The following is a 22340-nucleotide window of genomic DNA, read 5'->3' on the forward strand; positions in this document are numbered from 1 at the left end:
TGCTGGGAAACAGAAACTCCCAAATAACCTTGCTCCAAAAGGGAGAACACATATGATAATTTAAGAATGCATACTTCTGATTTGCTATGGATATGAAAAATCCAGCATATCATAATACCTCTTTGTTTCCTCAACCAAATTTAATTACCATGAAAGTTATATAAGCTTTTCAGTTTATGGGTCACTCTACCTTTCAATAAAAATGTTCAACAGGACCTTAAAAAAAATCAATGACTTCTAAATTAAAAATATTCTTTTGCCTTGCTTCTAGGCCTTACATTCCTTCCTTTAGTTTTCATTTCAGATGTCACCTGAACTTAGTTTATCTCCAAAGTCCTAGCTAAATGAATGTATATTCTTACTTAGTGCCCTCTATTTCTTCCACCACAGTAATTATTACAATGCATTGACATTATCAGTTTAATGGCCTGTATCTTCCAAACAGATCTTAGAGAAAAACAACTGATTTTATACCACAGGAAAAGGATACAGGAATATAAAGGTGGGACAAATCCATTTAAATAATTTTAAATTTGAGGAAATTGAAAAAGTTTCACTTTGTGCTTTACAATAATAATTAGGAAAAACAGATAGAAATAGGCAGGAAGCTACCAGATGGAAGGAATCATTAATAACATCCAACTATGAGCCTCACAAAGAGTTGACTTGAGGGCATATTTCTAGCAATGTGTCCCTCCAAAGCTGCTCATAATGGCTCTGTTCATCTCTAAAATTCTAAGAATAGGAACTGTATGAGTTTTGTTCATTTTGATTGTGCTTTTTGAACATAAACCAGCGTGAGGTACACATATTAGGAACCTAATGCATATGTTGAGAGTTGATTTGAATTTCCTGCATAAAAGTTTGTTTCTTTTGTTCTTACTTTTTTCATCTTTTCTGCATATTTTTCTAATTTTCAATCATCCTCTCTTAATACTTTTCATGTTGAGGCTTAATTGGATTTTCTACCCCGCAAACTCTTTTAATCACCCCTCCATAGTCTGCCAAAGGAATCAATAGTATTCTCTTTTATGTTTTTCCTTCTGAGAGAAGCATCGCTGAAAATAAAAACTATTTTCCTTGTTGAGACATTCAGAATAATTATTTTGCTTCACATAAATTACTGGTAATATGTGGTTAAATGTGTTCATTATTTAAACATGTACTCAAATATTCACTCAAACATTTAAATAAGATATTACCTTATATATTTAAGTACTTAGTCAATCACTTCTCTATATGAAAACAAAAGTAGTTTATTTCCATCTATTTGTGGATTTTTTTCTTTTACATGTTAATAAATCCTTAATTATAGATATACGTATATATATGTCACTTTAGTAATTCTGCTAAACTGCCTTTTAGATTCATGAAATAATTGCCAAAAAAAGTCTGTATTTTCAATCATCAAAGAGATGCTAGAGGGAAACAATAAGAATATAACCCATTTCAAATAGCTAATGAACCTTAAGCAATGACTGAGTCCATTCTAGAGATTTAACCTCTTGTCATAATCCATGTCTCTGGTTTAAGAAATTTATTTTAAAATATGTTTTAAAATACTAAAGGAACACTGGGGAAAATTCTAGGTCATTTTCAATATTCATGGACAGAAACCATGAAAATTCTGTTGCAGGACCCTTCCAACATTCCTGAGATGAGGAGACTTTTACTAACAACACAGCTATGGTAATATATAGCACAGCTACTTCCATAACTCAGACGCTTCCAGCAGAACTCAGAAACTCTAGAGTCAAGGTTGCTAGGTTTGCATTAAGAGGCACTCATTCCACACTAGAGAACAGATGATCAACTCTGAAAAATACTAAGAAATATGCAGCATGCTTATATTTCTAGAATATAAATATACAGATCTGTGAAAATATATATTCCATTTTTACATTAATAAAAATTAGCACAAATTGACTCTATTAACAAAAAAGTTTCTCTTTAGGAGTGGAAAAAAAGTTGACATGAACTTAAAAACTGTAGAAAAACTTGTGAAAATAATTGAAAACCAAATGCCAAGGGATTTATGCTCTTAAAGATAGAATCACATATTGTACCACTTGAAGAAAAAAAGGAAATACCAGTAATGTGTGTAGTATTGTCTGACATACACTACAGAATACAAAATTCTCTATAAATTAAATTTAACAAACATGTTTATATAGAAAGAATGTGTACTGGATAATTTCACTTCAAACCAGCTTTTATTTTTTCAGGTATGTTTAAGAATTACTTATTTTATGCATTCTAAGATTTTTGCAAATTTATACATTACTTCATGTTAACAAGTGTTAAACTAATTTAGTTGTCCATAAATGAGTTAGAGGCCCACCGCAAACTAGATATATGCTGAAAAATATTTTACATTTAAAAAATATTATTGTTAGAGGTAATGGAAATTTCTGAGGTAGTTCAGATACATAGATATATACCAAAAAAATCTAATATATATGAGGAATTAATAAAATCTGCAGTAATCAAGACATTCATGCTGGTTTGAAACTATTGTGTATTCCAGAAAATCCAAGTTCTTTAATAGTCTTTCAACACTGCTGGGTAAGATCTTTTTTAGTGTTTCCATGGAGATGTGACCTATCTGATTATTGGTGGTAACTTTTTATTAGATAGTTTGATCAGGTTTTCATACACATGTGTCTCTACCCATTCAAGGTGGGATTGTTTATTGGAGCCCTTTAAGAGGAAACCATTTTGGAAAATCCTTTAGTGCTAACAGAGACCACACAGTCGGAGACCTCGGGGGATTCAGAAGGAAAACTACCCTGGGGAAGTCCTTTAAAGGAGAAGCTGGTAGAGAAAGCTAGAAGACATTACCATCGGTCTTCCAGATGAGAGAGATAACATGAACATTACTGGCCCTTTCCTTGGAGTTAAGGTATCTTTCCCTGGATGTCTTAGTTAAGATATTTCTATGGCCTTAAAACTGTAAACTTGCAACTTAATAAATTCCCTTTATAAAAGCTATTTCATTTCTGGTATATTGCATTTTGGTAGCTATAGCAAACCAAAACAATACTAAATCTTACATGTGTATCTTTAATTCTTAAAATAATTTGTTGGGATGCCTGAAGTGACTATATAATTTGTTATACTATATCATATAGGACTCTGATTTGCAAGTAACAATAACAACAAAAAACTAGCTTAAATCAAAAATAATTTTAAGGTCCCTCATATGTGAAAAGTGCCAGGATGGAGACAACTGCAGGCATGACTTGAAATAGCAGTTCATCAATGTCACCAAAACCTGATATTTTTACACCTCCCAACTTTGCTTACCTTGCTTTATTTAGAAATAGATTTTCCCCCATGGTAGCAAGATGTCTGCATCTGCTCCAGAAATCACATCTGCCAGCTTAAGTCCAGTTAGAAACAGAAACAACTCTTTAGCTGAATTTCAAACAAAATTTCCTTTGTGCCTAATAGATCAGCTCATGCCATATATATAGCCATAAATTAAACATTGAGGACAGGGAATAAATTTCTTTGATTGTCTTAGCCTTTATGCTGGTTTGAAACTGCTATGTACCTAAGAAAAGCCACATTCTTTTGATTCAATCTTGTGGGGCCATACTATTGTTACATGGGACCTTTTGGTTAGGTTGTTTCCATGGGGATATGACCCACCCAATTGTGGCAGGACTTTTTGATTAGTTTGTATCCATGGATATGTGACCCCACCTATTCGAGGTGGGTCTTAATTCAGTTGCTGGAGTCCTTTAAGAGAAGGACATTTAGAGAGCACACAGAAAGAGGCAGAAGGAGCTGAGAGAGTCGTATGAATATAGAAGCTGGAAGAGAAGGATAGCAGATGTAGCCATATGCCTTCCCATGTGACAGAGAAACCCCAGACATGATCAACCTTAACTTGAGAGACGGTATCCTCTTGGTGATGCCTTAATTTGGACATTTTCATGGCCTTAGAACTGTAACTTGTAACTTAATAAATCCCCTTTATAAAAGCCAACCCATTTCTCATATATTGCATTTTGGCAGCTTTAGCCAACCGAAAAAGATTTTGGTACCAGAGAAGTGGGGTGCCACATTTTGCAAATACCAAAAATTCTGGAATGGCTTTATAAATGACTAAGGGGAAGATTCTGGAAGAATTGTGATATGCTTGATAGAAAAGGCCTGAATTGCTTTTGAACAGACCGTTGGTAAAAATGTGAACTCTAAAGATGCCTCTGATAAGGCATTAGACAGAAATGATGAATGAGAAACTGACAAATGAAAGAAAGACAATGCTTGTTTTAAAATGGCAGAGAATTTTTGCAAAATTAAAATCCTGGTGTTGGATAGAAGGTAGAATTTGAAAGAGATGAACTTGTATACTTAGCTGAAGAGATTTCCCAAATAATTGTGGAAAATGCAGACTGGCTTCTCCTTGAAACTTACAGTAAAATGTGAAATGATATAGATAAGCTGAGAACTGAACTCTTGGGTACAAAGAAATCAGAAACTGAAACTTTGGAAAATTCTGAGCTTTTGGCAAATGAATGAGTCTCTAGAGAATAGTGCTCCACCTGAGGATTTACCCAAATATGGAACCAGTCAGCCATTTTAGCACAATCCAGGATTGGAGATGGAGTTATCCAGAAAGGATTTGTGTAAAGTCTACAAATGGACTTTCTGATGGTTTTGATCCCTGTATACTGCATGGAAAACCACAAGAGTGTTGTGGAATCTGTATAAATGGAACCACAGCTGTCTAGACTTAAAGGGATAGAAAAGGAACAAATTAAAGGAAAAATTACTTCAAAGCCAGAAGCAAGGAAGTTATGGTCTGGAGAGAAAATCTTGAGCTAGGAGAGAGGACCCATCCATGTATGCAGAGAGGGTGAGTTTGCTCCAGAAGCAGAGGGTAGAGTGTTGCCACTTCAGGCCTCCAAGAGGGTGGAGCACATTCTCAGAGGATTTGGGAGAGCCTAGCACTCACCACCCCATTGTTCTGAAAGGGTTGAGCATGTGCCTTGGAGATGGAAGAGAGTCCATGTGCCATCCAGAGGCTTTGAGGAGGGTGGGAACCAGAACAAGGTGTTATCTCTAGTGCTCCCCAATGTTATAAGCCTCCTACCAGTGTTTGGAGAGAACAGGGCTGCTGTGTAAGTCCTTAGAAAAGGTAAAGGCTGCCACTCTCCCAAACCCAGAGGATGAAACGTCATTCAATAAATGATTCTCAGACCTAAAATCTAATGGAGTTCTCCCTGCTGGTTTGCAGAACTGTTTGGGTTCTAACCATTTTCCTTTTAATTTCTCCCAATGGAAATAGGAATGTTTATCCTATGGCTGTCTTTCCTTTCTGCATTGGAAGCAGAAACTGTTCTGAGTTTCACAGGTCCACAGCCAGAGGAGTATCTTGTCTTAGAAAAGACCATGCCTGTAACTGACTTTGATAAGAGTTTGTTCTGTTTTTTTAATTAGTATTGTATTTGCATTATTACTGAAATAGTTTAAGGTTTTTGTGATATTGTGATAGAATGAATGCATTTTATATATGGAAAGAACATGTCTTTTTGGAGTCTAGAGGGTGGAATGTGCTAGTTTGAAACTGTTATATAACCCAGAAAAACCACATTCTTTTAGCCCAATCTTGTGGGTGTAGACCTATTGTTGGGTGGGACCTTTTGATTAGGTTGATTCCAAGAAGATGTGACCCTGCTTATTCAAGGTGAGTTGTAAATCTGCTTACTGGAGTCTTTTTAAGAAAGGGATATTTTGGAGAGCACATGGACACCTGGAGATGCAGAAAGAGCTGAGAGAGCCATTTGAACCCAGAAGCTGGGAGAGAAGAACAGCAGATGTAGCTATGTGCCTACCCACGTGACAAAGAATCCCCAGATGTGATCAATCTTTCCTGAGAGAAGGCATCCTCTTTTTGGTGCCTTAATTTGAATATTTTCAAGGCCTTAGAATAGTAACTTGTAACTTAATAGACCCCCTCTAGAAAAGCTAACCGATTTCTGACATATTGCATTTGGGAAACTTAAGCAAACCCAGCCAGGCTTGGTTACATTCTTCAACCTCAAATTGAGGTCTTAGGATAAGGGACCAGGGGAGAGGGTACTTAAGGGTTATGGACTGAAAGTGAGGGAAGGTGGTTTCCCAGAAAGAAGTTAACAATGGTAACTAATCATGAGAAAATAAATGCCAAGTGGTGTGAAATAACTGATGTTCACTAAAGAAACTAGGAAATAAACAATTACCTTACCACTATCACCATATTCTATGTTGATTTTTACTATTTCACAAAATTCAGCTTATATAGTGCTCAGAATAATGCTATATCATTTAAGGTCAGTGCTTTAAATGCATAAAACACGGTATGATTAAAATATAGCAAGTTTCATATTAAGGATAAATGTACTAAGATTTCATTGTCAACCAATATTTCTACTATTTCATTTAGTATTTTAGGTATCTGCTTATTGAGGTAGTTCCTAATTATCAAAATTTCATTTTACTTTTTTTTTTTTGCTTAAACTCTGGCTCTTTATTTTCACATGTACATGTCAAAGGATAGCAGTAACTTGCTTAATATGGAAAGAACACACATAAAACTAAAACCCTGGGCTTAAAAGAACAAGGTAGGAATATAAATCTTGTACTATGAGCCTAGATGGAATATTCATATTATTTTCAGGAAGGAAATACAGTGAAGATTTCTCTAGAGAGAAATATCTTTAAAGAAATACTAGTTTAAGGAGATCATTTCCCAGGTTGAGTGATTTTGGGGCAGAGGTCTCACAGTGCTAGGGACAACATGATGGGATACATTATATATTAGGGCCTTGGAATAGATCTTGCTGTCACATGAGGCAGGTAAGTAAGAGTAGGACAACAAAAAACAATCAAGGTGCCAGCCAAAGGTTTTGGATTGAGCATTCAACATATAGGTCCAAAAAGTGTAAGCATACATGTGATAAATGCACATACTGTATATATCACCATTTAGATGTCCAAATGTTCACTTCTAAATTTATATATATAATGGAAAGTATGAATAGGTTATATTCATATAATATGAATATAATATATGAATTATTATATGAATATAATATATGAATATATACTTGAACAACATATATATATATATATTATGAAGTAGCACTCATCATAGAGATGCCGGAAGCTGTCAAACAATGGCACAGACTGCAGCAAATCCCTAAGGCCTTGGTGCTCTTGTGGGGCGAAGAAGCATTCTTTTTGTTTCCACTGGGATTGTGAAAGTCAATCTCTTTGTCAGCCACACTGAGGTTCCTAAATAGTACAAGAGACTGGTGGGAAGTTAAGTCCTTTAGGATCTAATGGAAGTCTTCATCCAGTGCAGCAGGTACTCCAGCTGCACCAGACCCCACCCTGCATAGGTTGTTACCATTGCAAATGCATCAAATTCAGCCTTGATTACATGACCTTCCTGATCATGTCCTTTCCTGCTTATGCTGTATGAGATGATGAATGGGCACTGGTAGGAAAATAGGCCCACACCACTGTAACTTTCCTTATCTAAAGGTGCAGATAAATACTGATGGGATAATCCAAGCAAGTCCTGAAATTCAGCAGGTAATTTGTTCTCTGAACATTTGGTCTCTTGTAGATGCAGGGTATCTGGGGCTTCTTCTTTTACCCAAACTAAACCTTTCTTCTTAAGCCAGAACCAAAACCCATCCACATCCTAGGAACAGACCTTGTTTGTGGCATGTTTGCCACTAGGTGAGTATTCCAATCTGGGGTGTCCTTATACAGGACTGGCCCCTTTCCTGCTGCCCCTTTCATTTTTCTTTGCTCTTATCTTACTGCTCTTGGTCTCTGGCTCCATTTTGGGCTCTTCTCCATCTTCTGCCACCATTCCCCTTTCCTCACACTTTTTCTAAAATGAAAGCCCTTTGGTACTTGTTCACATTACCCCTGAAGCAAAATTTTTATGGCGTTGTCCTGGCACAAAGAATGGAGAACACTATGTCTCATTCTACTTGTATCTCTAGCTATAGGGATGGAAGACTACCAAGCTCCTAATTTCAGGTTAAGTAAACTGTCTTCTAAACCAAATACTAAGTTTCAACATAAATAAGAATTTGCATTAAAGAGTCTTTCAATTTTCATCTATTTTATATTGGAGGAATTGGAGTAGAAAAGTTGAGGCAAGGTGATGATAAAAGGGTAGCAGTGTTCTGTAAATCACATTAAAGAGTTTGAACTTAGATTTTAAAAGTAAAGGAGAGTTACTTAAATAGAGAGTTATTTGTCAAGCATTTGTGGTTTTTGAAGGTTCAGTCAGAATAGTTAATAGTAGCCAAGATTAGCTATGAGAAAACCCAAGGAGTACCGAAAAATGATTATAAGTAAATGGGAAAAAAAATCCAAAAATACTTATTTAAGAATAGAAAGAAGATAGTTTGGTGATCTATTGGATATTCAAGGTCCTTTTGATGAAGAGGAACAGGAAGGAAACCTCCAGGTTTCTGACTCAAGTACCTGATTAAGTGTGGGTCATTTACCAGGATAGCTAATGCCAGGAAAGGGTTAGCAATTATAGGTTTTTATTGTCAGAAAAGGATGGGAAGACAGATAATGACCTCAGTGCTAGATATAGTAGATTTTAGATTTCTATGCAAAATCTAACTACTCTAGCTACACGAATGGAGTCTTAGGAAGAAAGGTCGAGTTGATAGCTGAGTACACAGGTATAGAGTTGAAGATAGTTGTGTGTGTGTGTATATGTGAGTGTGTGTATACTCATGCACATATGTATATATCACCATTTAGATGCTCAAATGTTCACTTCTAAATATATATATATATATAATGGACATATATATATATATATAATGAGCAAAATGAATACATTATATTCATATGTTATATGAATATATTAATATATACTTGAACAACATATATATCTATTATGAAGTAGCACGCGTCTAACTCTTGGTCCGGCCTACCTTGTAGTGTTACTTGGATGAGCCAATGTATTCTTGACCGCAGTTCAAATGTTACCAAACAAAGGAACAGCTCTATCTTGGCACTTTTCCACATTTCTCTCAATGAATTGGTTCTATAGTGTGTTCCTCAAAAATTCTTGTAAAAGGAACAAAAGGGCTTTGAAATGGCAAAGTATCTCTTTTACTTATTTTAAGGGGAAAATGTAGACCCCATAGGATTTATGAGAGCCATTTACTAGTTTCAATAATTTGCCTCTGGTTATTGAAGTATAGAGTATTACTATCACAAGGTTGAAAGTACAGACATAGAAAGAGATCACACCACAATAAAGTCAGTTAAAACTACACAGAATTATTCCTGTGTAAATAATGACACTTCACTACCAAAACAGGTGATGTAAGTGAACGATACTAATTATCTAACGAATTTTGTGAAAATGAGGCCATTATCTTTAGAATTTCAAGTACTTTAAAAGCTGTTTGAATTTCTTTCGTGGGGAATAATATTAAGAGGAAACCATTATTCCACTTGTGAATCAGCATGTGCTATCTGAAAGTATATTTCTAGTATATAAGGGATATGTGCTTAATTACTCAGAAACTACCATTTAAATAAAAATATAAATTTACAATTTGAAAGGTTTCAATTAGTTTAAATAATTTAATGTGAAGAAAACTGCCTGGTGCACATGATATAACATAATTTAAATTCAGAAGTACATTATACAAAAGGTAGAGTTTCTCACTATCATCTGCAGATATTAAATCTACTTCTTAATTTGTTTATTTCAGGAGTTGCCATGAAAAGGTCTAATTTGGAGGTTGAGAAACTATTCAAGAAATCTATTTTACCACATGTGCATCTCCAACATTTATTTAGCCCAACTGCTTTATCCTAGTTCTGCGCCTGACAGAGAGTAAAAAATTGATAAATAAGTATAAAGTTGAAATGAAAGAAGAAACATTATCTCAAATAACATATATGAACAAGATAAAAAAATTTTATAACCAATGAACGTTTTCATTTCCAAACTTCACTTGTATTATATTAATCAGTCATACTATTTTAAGTAATTGGATCACGGCATTTTAATATATGCCTGGTATATGCCTCTCATTAGACAGATGAGATTGGTGAACGTCAAATGGTTCACTAAGTCCCCCAGATCACACTGTTAGTAAGTCATAAAACAGGGATTTATTAAAAGTGGAATTTTACATGGAGTTAAAATGGATTTGAAGACTCTCTCTTTTCTTACACTTTATCTTGTAAACTCTAGATGCAAAGTATCACAGTCACCTATATAAGAAATTCCTTAGACATATATAATTTTATTTATAGACAGTAACTTGAAACCCAGAGAAATTAAGAGTTGGACAGAGACATGTCTTTCACACAAAGCAACAAAAGCAAGAACTGAAAACATATCATGACAACTTATTTGCTATTAATGAATGCACAGAGCTCTGAAAATAATCATGTTAACCAGCACTCTGGTCTTCCTGCCTCATCAACATTTCCGTAATAGCCTGTCAAGACATAATGCTGAAGCAGAGATAGCATTAAAGAAATTCGAATCAGCAGCTGAAGCTGAAATGTTTACATTCTATAAATTCCTTCTGATTTTGTCTGCCATTTCTACACTCCTTTTAAGTTACCAATTTTCTTAGCCTCATGTAGATTACAAGTAACTACCTTCAGTAAGCACTTTTTGAAAAAATAAGGTAATGGTCAATAATGGAAAGACAGTCATCATGTCACCATTTAATGGTCTCATTACCCATTTCTATAGGAGATGATGATACCTATTACATATACCTCTAGATAAAAAATTAAAAGCTTATGCTTTTTTATGACAAATTATCTTGTCTCATTTTAAAATAATTTCTTTATTTGCTTAATTCATCAGTTCTGTAATTACTGTAAATCTACACAAACATATATCGTTTTGATTTACCTATGATAATATTCTCTGAAAAGTGAAAAAATCAAAAGTAGAATTACTCTGAACGAAACTTTGTATTTCCAATGTGACAATCCTGGGTTGGCTCAAGTATTCACAAAGATTGAGAAGTGGTCTTTCGATACCACTAGTTTTATTGTTCTATATTTTCCTCTAAGCAGAACAGAAAATTCTATGCTGCTATTTTAAATGCAAAAACAAATTAAATGCGATGTCTTTCCGTACTTCTCTTAATCATCTTGCTGCTCAAGCAAAAATCAAATAGAAATCATGTAAACTGGCCTCTAAGCTTCCAATGATATACAAACCAAAAAGGAGCTATTGACAAAAAAGTCAATAAGAAATGCAATAAATCTTTACTTTTTATGGGTTATTACCCAGTTACTTTATCATAGCCCATTTAAGGAAAAGCTTTTTTGTTTTAAGTGTTCATCGTAAAAAACGCAATCATTAATGGAGTTGAGGTTTTCCCTTTTATGGAAGTTTTCATCTTGCTGACTTACAGCTGTTCGTCAGTAATAAAAAAAATTTGTTAGCACTTCCTTTGCTCATTAGGCAGAATCATTCCCTTGACTGGTGACATCAATGTATTTGTAACAATTCCATCTGCAATTCTAGTAGCCTGGCCTAAAATGTACTGATAAAAGAAACAGAAGCAGGCATTTTAAAAGAAACCTATTCCAGTCATTCAAAAGCAGAAAAAGTCAGGCATGGTACAATTGCGCATTAAATTTCCTCATAATTCCATGCTTAAAATAATGCTATAAATAAATATTTAACTCTTAAAATAATTTTGCAAAGCTGATATGTTAGAATGACTATATTTTAGAACAAAACATATTTTCCATTTGAGTAATAATGTTAGAGAAATAATAATGTTAAAGAATGTTGATTTAGAACAATCAGATAATAAAGTAGGGATACACCTTATATACTCAATTATTATAAGGGAGCTCAGAAATAAACGGCTGAACTGAATATTACTAATTTTAAAGAAAATTTTCTGCAACATTTATTTCTTGTTGAGCATGAAAATAAATTTATTTTAAACAGGATATACAAATTCATTTGAAACTGCAGATGTCTAAAAGTACTCTATTTTAGACAAAGAAAGAAGTAAAGAACAAACAATTATACACTTAGCCATGTCAACAAAAACATTTGAACACTGCTTTCATGATTTCAGTCCCTTGATGTCACAGCTTACCCTACTGTACCTTTCTCCTGAATCAGATACCGATGGCTGAAGTCGTGGAAAAGGCACAAATGTGGATCCACAAGGAACTAGCTGTGGAAGCATTATGGTCTTCTGCTTAGATATTTGTTCAAGAGAAAGAAAATTGTTTACAGCCACAAATTCCTTTAATCCTGCTGTATGACCAAAGGAATGGAATCTTTTGATTTTACCTTTACTTTGGAAGAATTTTATAGGATGTAAATATTACTGCTTCAGCTGCTGATTCTGTTTTCTTTAATGCTATTTTTGATTCAGCATCACTTGACAGACTATTAAGGCAATGTTGATGAGACAGGAAGACCAGTGTACTGGATAACATGATTATTTTACAGAACACTGTGCATTCATTAATAGCAAATAAGTTGTATAATACTCTTCTGTGCTTCTTGGTAGAAACCGCTTACTTATTTTAAATCTCAAGATGTTTGCTGTTCAAAATACAGAACTTATCACTTGTTTCAAAAATACACTTTTTCTCTGTTAAACAAAATCATGCTAATGTTAAGGAAGTCCGTGATACCGTGGAGCCATCCTCCCAACACACAATGCCTTCAACTGATAAACAGATCTTGTTTCGATCACACCACTCAGGGCTTTCTTTGATAAAAAATGTGCACAAAGTAAATGTCACAATCTAAGAGGTCACTATTATTTTGCTGGTGCCCTCAATTGATTGATACATTGAGGGACACAATAAATGAAAGGATAGGTATAACAAGGATGACAGAATATATAAAGAAAATATAAACATGCAAGAACTCATAAAAATGAAAAGTATATGTAAAATGCATACATCCTATTAAAAGGCAAAGTATAGGAAGATATTGCTATTAATATGATACCAGTAGTACACAGTAAGATGTAGACATTTCTGACAGCCTTACTCAGCATAGCCTTGTTTCGCTTATGAAAAACCATAGCAGGGGCCTAGATTGTAAGCTCTTATAGAATACACATTTACTCTAGAGTGATAATTATCATTCCTAGATTTTAAGAGGCTGTCTTATATAACTACAACCTGATATTTAGAGATAAGAGTGAAGATGATCAGGTCGGGATTAAGTGATTCAGAACATACGGGTAAGGAAGACATTGTCTTTATTTTAGAACCATACCCACTCTTGAGACCAAAGGAAAAAAGGTTTATTTTGTCTGGAACCTAAATTTTCTGTAGCACATAATCTAACTCAAACTGTCTGGATAGCTCATTTGAACAGTTGAAACATAGAGAGCCCAGAATAAGAATGAGGGTCTTAAAATCCTGTGTGTAATGCCTGGATATATCCTAGAATATATTAAGAAGATAATCAAAAAGTATTGTAAAAGTCCCTTGAGGGTTGGGAGAAAAAACATGGAACTATTAAACTTTAACATCAGGGAATCCCCTGATACTGTGTCAAACATTAGGCACACCCAAATCAATAGGCCAAGCCCTTAATCTTGAGACTTACTCTTGTAAAGCTTATATAGGTAGTGCAGAAGCTTAGCCTACCTATAAGTATGCCTAAGAGTTACTTCTGAAGGACCTCTTGTTGCTCAGATTGTCCTAACTTTCTATAAGCCCAACCCTGTAAGTGAAATCATTGCCCTACCCAGTACATGAGACATGATATCCGGGGCTGAAAATCTACCTGGCAGCATGCGAGATGAATCTCAGAGATGAGTCCAACCCTAGCACCATGGGATCAATAATTCCATCCTGAACAAAAGGGGGAAAATAAGTGCAACCAATAAAGTATCAGTGGCTGAGAGACTTCAAATAGAGTCGAGAGGCTACTCTGGAGGTTACTATTAAGCAAGCCTCAGTTAGACATTGCTACCTATCATAACTTGCCAAACCCCAACCAAAACCATTCCAGCCAATCCTATGAACACCTTGGGCAATATATAAGACTCTACAAAGGTTCCATGTACTAGGGTAACTTTCCAGAAACCTACAACCTCCAGTTGGGTCCCCGGACCAGATAAGTCCTGAAACCTAGAGGGCGCAGTCTCTCCAGAACATCAGTTAGTTCCATTTCCCTTCCCCATATTACTGACAGCCCCTTTCAACATGAAAAAGTTAGAGTAGCCACAGCCCCAATACCCTTAAAGACTGGGAGAGAAAGATCAAATGTGATGGTAGAGTTATACAGAGAAGGTAGAGTTTAACAAACAAATATGATGACTAAATCATTAAATTGATATTTCTTTTACTCTCCAGTATCTTAGAGCAACTAGAAGTAAAAACCTAAAATTGTGGAATTGTAACCCATACTAAACTCTGAAATCTGTTCTATAACCAAGAGTTTCTCTATGCTTTGAAATGTATTGGTTTTTTGTATATATGTTATTTTTCATAAAAAAGAAAAAAGTCAATTGTGATGATAAAAAATATTTATTCCTTCTAGCCTCCTATATTCTGGGGCAGCTACAATGAGAAATCTGAGATGATGATATGATAGGCCATGATCTGTTCTCTAACTACTTGTTGAAGAGTGCTTTGAAAACTATTGCTTTTTCTTTCTTTGCTTTGTATGTATTGCTATGTTATACCATATTTTTTTAAATCATAGCAATATTATTGTCCAATTAAAGAAACTTGGTTAAATACTTTTTTGGTATACTAATAGGATGGAATACTGTGCAATCCAAAATAATAATATTCATAATATACCTTTAAGAGGAAAACCAACAAATACATTAAAAAACATGTTGCTAAATCTCCTTGTGTATAGAGAAAAATCTTAAATATTGTAAACCGAATTATTAGCATGTGTTTAGACTTATTATTAGCAGTTTTGGGATGTTTATGGTTAATGTGGCTAATCAGTTATTTTCCACATTTTCAATAGTGACCACATACTATGTATACAATAAAAATAAAACACTAATCACATAAGATACATTATTAGTAAATAGTAACATCAGTTTCACAGGTTGTACCAAGACCCTGCTTCCTAAAATCTTATCTCTATAAAAATCACTTTTTGCATCTCATATACTAAGATTAAAATAACTGCCCTCTGGTAATATTAAGTCATTTAAAAATAGTCCATACTGGATATCCTATCAAACCCATGGCCAGAAATGAGAGATCTTGCCCTAACTGCTACTTATCAGTTAGTGCAGCCAATTGTACTCCAGCTTCCTGCCGATTTCCCAGGGTTGTTTGTTAGATTCAGACAAGAAATTAAAAGAGTGAATCAAAGGCCAAATATTGACTGTAAATACCAATTATACTGAATATAAGTTCTTGACCTATAACTACCAAGCTATCAATAACCCTATCATCTAATAGCCTCATAACTTTTATTCTGCTGGAGAGACTGCAGGGTGAGGCAGTTTATCCATTCCTTCACGTACAAGTGTGGGCTAACTTGCTGTTGACAAATTTGGAAGCATTTTCTTCAATTCAACTCAACTGGAACCATACTTTTCAACCTGCCCCATTAGGAAAAAAATGCCCTCAGAGATCACTGAGCAGAAACCCCAAGCAGACTCTCAAAAGGACATGTTACAGTCTGAGGATTATAATGTTGACAAAAGTAGCAAAGAGTGAAAAGAGGAGCAACACAGACTTGTATTTATAAACAGCTAAGGGACTCTGAACTACCAAGGCTATTTAACTATTCTGTGACTCGTGCCTTCTTTTTTCTAGGCAAAATGGAGGTTCCTAATGTCACTGAGAATAAAATAGGACTGCAAGTAAATTTCATAATATAGAAACTAATATGTAGAAACCTCTTAATTAATGTCTCCTTTCTCATGCATTTGTTAACCTGGTTTTCTTGCAATAGCCACAAACACATTTGATATAATTTCACTTTTTAGTAAGGCTGCCTGGTATTATCAGGGAAAAAATGTAGATTGGTAATAAGTTTACTGAAATAATGAAAATAACTTAAGAGCCCACTAATTATTTCAACAGACTCTCTAGTTGGTCAGTCTCTGTCAATGAAGTAATCAGATAGATCTTTATATCAGCAATTTAATGTAATTAGACTAAAATGGCAGCTGATGGAAGTGAAGAATTCTGGAGCAGTATTTCCCAAAATTTAGAAATTAAATAAAGTGGCGACTGGGAATATCTGGGTAGTCTAGGGAGGCTTAAATTAATTAATTTTATTGCTATGATTATGTATAATCACAAAGACATCTACTTTTGTGGTAAAGGTTCCTTTCCTCAATTCTAAAGTAAAGTGAATTCCTTAGTAAACAAAGTCTTCATCAATCTTAAGAAAGGGATGCCTTATCATGTTTGTATTTATTATTTCACAGTGATTGCAAAATGAGAAACAACAAAAATAATACTCTGATTTAAAACTTAACTCCGTAAGACAAGGTTTCAAAACATGAGATTTTAAGCTAACAGCCCACACTGCCAGGAACAATTCATTCTGACTCTTTGAACAGTATCATAAATGCCAGTAGCAGCCAAGCAAAAAAACAGGAAAAGTTGGTGATTTTTACAATTTCCATGTAATGTATTTGCACATCATCAGAGTTTCCAAAACTAACATTAACAAGAACCACTCAACAGCTAAGCTCATTTTTCAAACTTAATGTCCTGGACATCGTTAACATTTATTCTTTGTAGAGTCAAACTTGGAACATAAATCTTCTTAACCAGACAGAAAGGAAAACGTTAAAGCAAATTTAGAGAGAAGATACATGCCTTGGTTTCCTAGCTGCTAAAACAAATATCATGCAATGTATTGGCTTAACAACAATCTATTGGCTCAAGGTTTTAGAGGCTTTCTAGCCTTGCTTCCTGCAGAGGTCAGGATCTTCTGGCTGGTCAGCAGTCTTTAGGGTTCCTTAGCTTCTCCATCACATGGCAATGCACATGGTGTCGTCTTTTCCTTTCTGTTCCAGGTTTCACTGACTTCCAGCTGCTTGCTTTTCCTATGGTTTCTCTTTCTTGTCCAGTTTCCTTTGCTTATAAGGACTTCAATTGTACTGCATTAAGGGCCACCCTCATTGAGTTTGGGCACACCTTAACTAAAAACATCTTCAAAGGTCATGTTTACTAATGGACTCATGCCCACAGGACCAGGGATTGGGACCTGAACATGCTTTTTATGTGGGACAAGGGCCAATTTTCAACAATGCATATATTGTTTTGATCATATGCTTTGATCAAAGCATATGATCAAATGCTTCTTATTGCATTCTTATGCAATAAGAATTTGAGATCATATGCTTCTTATTTCATTATACTTAGCAAAATTTTATTTATTAAATAAAATTAAAATGTAAAAGTAGTAAAAACCTTAGTATATTGAAATAACAGGAATGTATCAAAAGCAACATATTCTTTAACACATTTAATTATTCTCTGTGGTTGAGACAAAATCAATTACTTCTGCTCTCTATTTGAACATACCCATATATAAAGGGATGTTTAAATAATACTCCTCTCTAAATGAGTGATCAATTTATTGAGGTCTTCTTATAAATCGAGGCTTAAAACCATATGACAAAAAACACTGCAATAAAATAAAGGAGCTCAGACTACTTACTTCTCCAAGTAATCTTAGGGACACTGCTTCTCCTATACAAGATTTGGTCATTCAAGATTTCCTCTCTCTCAAAGAGAACATATTCTCAAAGAGGATATGTGTGTAATCCAAGTTTTCACTGTAGGCAATTGCATGAGGAAACCAGGTGAAATATCTATGGCTGTATATAATAGCAAATCATTAGAATGAGGTTTTACTGAAATCTGAGACTCAATTCATTTATTAAAATGTGAGACTTACATTTCATTTGGATGCCTGAGATTGCATATTCTAAAATTTCCCTAAATTCTGCTTAATATCCTAGCACAGTCCACTAGAAAATTTGACTTTAAAATGTATTCAGAGGATGACAGATTGAGAAATGAAATAGGAACTTCCATGAAATACCTCTATTTAAATTTAAATAAAATACCCTGTTATAATCTCTTGGGTTTTATTATTTACAGCTTCATATTTTGTCTAAACAGGAGCATTTCATTCCAAGTCTTCTTAAATAACTTACTGAAGATAGAAACTAAAAAAGAATACAAATATAAATGGAAATTAACTCATCTATTTAAATTATCCATGGTAAACTGGCTCAAATTCTTCAGCTATAAGTGAGAATAATAATTCTATTTTTTGAGGATTGAAGAAGCAATGAAAGAAAATCATTGGTTTTTCTTTGGGAAAACAAAGTATACTGAAGTGAGGCATCATTAATTCATCTATCTGTTCAGTAAATATGTGAGTGCCTTGTATGTGTGGTTATCAGGCACTGTATGACTGCTGATAATACAGCATGCTCGTGGGATTTTCTTAAATTATTATTGTACATGTATAAAATATAGCTATTGGTACAGTGACTATTTCTCAGTAAGCTTATCATGCTTTAATCATTACTGGCATTTCTAAAAATCTCCAAATATCACTACTTTGTTCTTTTAAACTGCACAAAATTTAAGAATCCAGCCATGTTTTTAGTGATATAAATGTCTGTAAGTTAGGACAGCATTATTCCACACTCTTACCATCTCTTTGCAATTTAATGACACACAGTTTTAGTGTTTATTTAAATAAACTACTTTCTCAAGGAAAAAGAACATTTTTAGCCTCACTTATATTAACAGTTGATAAGTAATTATTACAGCTCTTATTGATAGCCTAAGATGCATTGGCAAGATTACACTATTAGCTTCTGCTTTATATTCTGGAAGCACGTATGAAATTTTTACTTTCCCATGACACCTAGAAGTCATTCAGCAAATCATCTAAATGCTGGTCTCTAAAATGAACCTTAATTAAATTACAGAAATTGCCTTTTATCCATAAACTCTTGTAATTTGGGACCAAAAATATAAATTCTCAATCTTCTGCCAGAATAGTCTCAATAGATTGGAGTTCAACCTTCAAATTCCTAAAAACATTCCACAATTTATACTTCAAGAGTAAAGAGAGAATATTTTATGGCATGGCCAATTACTATGGCGTTTTCTTGCCACCACATGATTAAGAGATTTCAAATTGTTACAGCCAAACCTAAAAGTAAAACTTCCCAGGACTTTCAGGGAAGATGGTGGATTAAGGAGTTCCAGGACTCAGTCCTCCCACCAAAACAACTATTAAACAGGCCCTTGCAAAACTCCAGAGGCCGGAAGGACACTGTACAGCACCCAGGAAGGAGTGGAAGGAAAAGATGGATAAATTGTAGTAAAGAACTTTAAACTGCTCTTTTCATGTGGCTGCAACCAGTGTCCACCCCACTCTCAGGGAAGGCTGCTGGTGGCATCCAGTCCCTGCGTAGCTGTTGGTGACAGTATGGGAGGGAAAACCCTCTTCCCTCAGACTGCAGGTAGGCAGCACTAATTGCTGATCACAGCTTTAGATTAGTGAATTCAGATCACTGAGTCCCAGCTCTGAGGGCAGTTACTGTTTAACCTACCCCAGACAAAGGAAGCTATTGTTTCAACCCTCCCGGGACAGGAACAGAGGCTGTGGAATTTAAAGATGCAGCACTTCCTCAGGCCTATAGTGGATGCTAAGCTGAAAGGCTACATTTACTGGGCATATCAAGAAAGCTCAGTTTTCGGGAGCAGTCAGAGAAACTTTTGGTGTCCTCCCTAATCACCTCTCCAAGGCACTTTGGAGTCAATGTGCCTTTCATGGGTCTTTCATGGGTCTAAGTCCTGTTTTGGCTTGGAAACACTGATGTGGGAAAGTCCTCTCTGGGAGTCCGTCCTCCCAGACTTTGCCCACCAGACAACAAAAAAGAGTATAGAAGCAGACACTTTGGGAAAAAGGCCTGCTGGCATCATGTACCCTGGATAAGGAGGTCTTCTACTGGGAAACGGGGGCAACAAAACACCTGTAAGCAGAGGAACAGCTAACAAGCAAAAGCCCAGGACAAGACAAGCCCAGAACCAGAATGACAAAGAAAACACACTGGATTAGCCTTGAGCAGACCTTCCTGATAGGAGGAATGAAACTCAAGAAAATCTGCATCACATCACCAGCTGCTTATAAATTCAAGAAATAGAAGATATCTCAGGGAGCAAATCACAGAGTTACTATTTTAAAATAAAAAGTGTATGTGTGTTATAAAAGATTGCAAGACAAACAAGAAACCGTAAATGATGGTCCATCCAAAGGAAAAGGATCAAAATATAGAAAACATCACAAAGAAGATGAGAATGTGGACCTACAGAATAATGAAAGACAGTGCGGTGAAAGAATTAAAGAACATCAAGAAAACAATGAATGAACAATGTAAGAGTCAAAGTAAAGAGGAAGAAATTTTAAAAAGCAACAAAGTGGAATTTCAAGAGACAAAAAGCACAAAAACTGAAATGAAAAATGCTCAGGAGGGTTTCAAGAGCAAAATGGAGCTGACAGAAGAAAGAATCAGTGAATTTGAAGACAAGACACTTCAAATGAGTCAGACTAAGGAGCAGAAACAAAAAAAGAAATATTAAAAGTGAAAAAGAAAAATTTTAAAAGTGAAAATCACCTAGGATAGCTATGGGACACCATCAGGTGCACCAATATATGCATTATAACAGACACAGAAGGTGAAGAGGGGATGAAGAAGATAAAGGGATGGGAGAAATAGCCAAAGACAAAGAACCTATCAAGCTTAGCAAAAGACATGAATACGCACATCCAAAAAGCTCAGAGAACACCAAACAGGCTAAACACAAAGAAAAATATGTCCCATCAAATACTGATCAAACTTTCAATGCAAAGGACAAGGCGAGAGCTCTGAAAGCTGCAATAGTAAAACAATGTTACACACAAGGATGTCCCGATTAGACTGAGTGCCAATCTTTCATCAGAAACCAAGGAAGCAAGAACAGTGGGCTGAAATACTTAGGATGCTAAAGGAAAAATATTGCCAATCAATGATTTTATGTCCAGCAAGACTCTCTTTCAAAAATGATGGAGAATAAAAACCTAAAATTGTGGAATTATAGACCATACCAAACTCTGAAATCTGCTCTGCAATTAATTGTTGTGATGTATTTTGAAATTTAGATGTATATATGTTATTTACAGAGAAGGAGGAGTATAACAAAAAGATAGTATTTAACAAATGAGTATGAGTGCTGAATCATTATATTGATATCTCTGTGGTTCTCCAGTGTCTCGAGCAGCTAGAAAGAAAAACAAAAAATCATGGAACTGTAATCCGTACCAAACTTTAAAATCTGTTTTAGAATTACTTGTTAAAATGTACTTGGAAATTTATTGCTTTTATGTATATATTTTCTATTTCAAAATAAAGAGGAAGTTAAAAAAAAAAACATTCCATAAGGTCTGACATGCTTGGTCTAAATAAATCTGGTAGTGAATGAAAAAAAATTGACGAAGAGATTAAGACATTCTCAGATAAACAAAAGCTGAGGGAGTTCATCAATGCTAAACATGCACTTAAGCTTATAAGTTTAATATTTTGCTTATTGCAAATAAGCAATGATAAAGGAAATTCTTCAGATTGAAAGAAAGGCCTCTAGACAGTGGTTCAAAGCTGCTTAAAGGAATAAAGACATGCAGTACAGGTGACCATTTGAGTAATTATAAATGCCAGTATTATTTCATTGATCAGTATGTAACTCCACTTTTACTTCCTACAAGTGCTAAAATGCAAATGCACAAAAAGTAATGAAATGGTATATTTTTGAACATACAATGTACAATGATATAAGTGGTAACAAGAACAAAAAATAGTGGGGGAGGGTAGAGGGATACAGAGTGTATGTTATTCTATTGAAGTTAACTTGGTGTCTTGGTGTCAAACAAAATATGATGGTTACATATTTAAGGTGTTAACTTTTAACCCCACGGTAGCCACAAGAAAAATAGATGAAAAATATTTCCATATAAAACTGAGAAAGCACTAAATATGGTACAATACAAAAGGAAAATTAATATAGAAGTAGGCATTAACAGAAGAGAGGGTCATAAAAGGAATAAGACTTACAAAGTTTAAATAGCAAAGAGCCAGAAGAAAGTTCTCTATTATCAGTAGTCACATTAAACATAAATGGAATAAACTCTCCAGTCAAAAGACAGATAGACAGAATGAATGAAAAAGAATAAAACAATATATGCTAACTGTAGAAGACTTAGCTTTTGAAAAAGAAACAAGTTGGTTGAAGGTGAAAGGATTGGAAAATACATACCATGCAAG

The 22340-nt window shown here is 34.7% G+C and overlaps 1 protein-coding gene and 1 pseudogene across 5 annotated transcripts in view; both read right to left on the reverse strand.

The window, feature by feature from the left end:
* KCNT2 (potassium sodium-activated channel subfamily T member 2) overlaps positions 1-22340 on the reverse strand; it is a 450533-nt gene that overhangs the window by 350117 nt on the left and 78076 nt on the right. The window contains exon 1 of one of the 5 annotated variants that reach the window (XM_077157296.1): positions 3307-3644. The exons of the other annotated variants lie outside the window; for them this stretch is intronic. Coding sequence (XP_077013411.1) covers positions 3307-3338 — 32 coding nt within the window. The 5' untranslated portion in view covers positions 3339-3644. Of the gene's footprint in view, positions 1-3306; positions 3645-22340 lie in introns of those variants that run through there. 5 annotated transcript variants of the gene reach the window in all.
* LOC143679099 (DNA repair nuclease/redox regulator APEX1 pseudogene) lies at positions 6722-8330 on the reverse strand (annotated as a pseudogene).

Source organism: Tamandua tetradactyla, chromosome 4, assembly GCF_023851605.1.
Source record: "Tamandua tetradactyla isolate mTamTet1 chromosome 4, mTamTet1.pri, whole genome shotgun sequence".
In the NCBI taxonomy this organism is placed as follows: domain Eukaryota; kingdom Metazoa; phylum Chordata; class Mammalia; order Pilosa; family Myrmecophagidae; genus Tamandua; species Tamandua tetradactyla.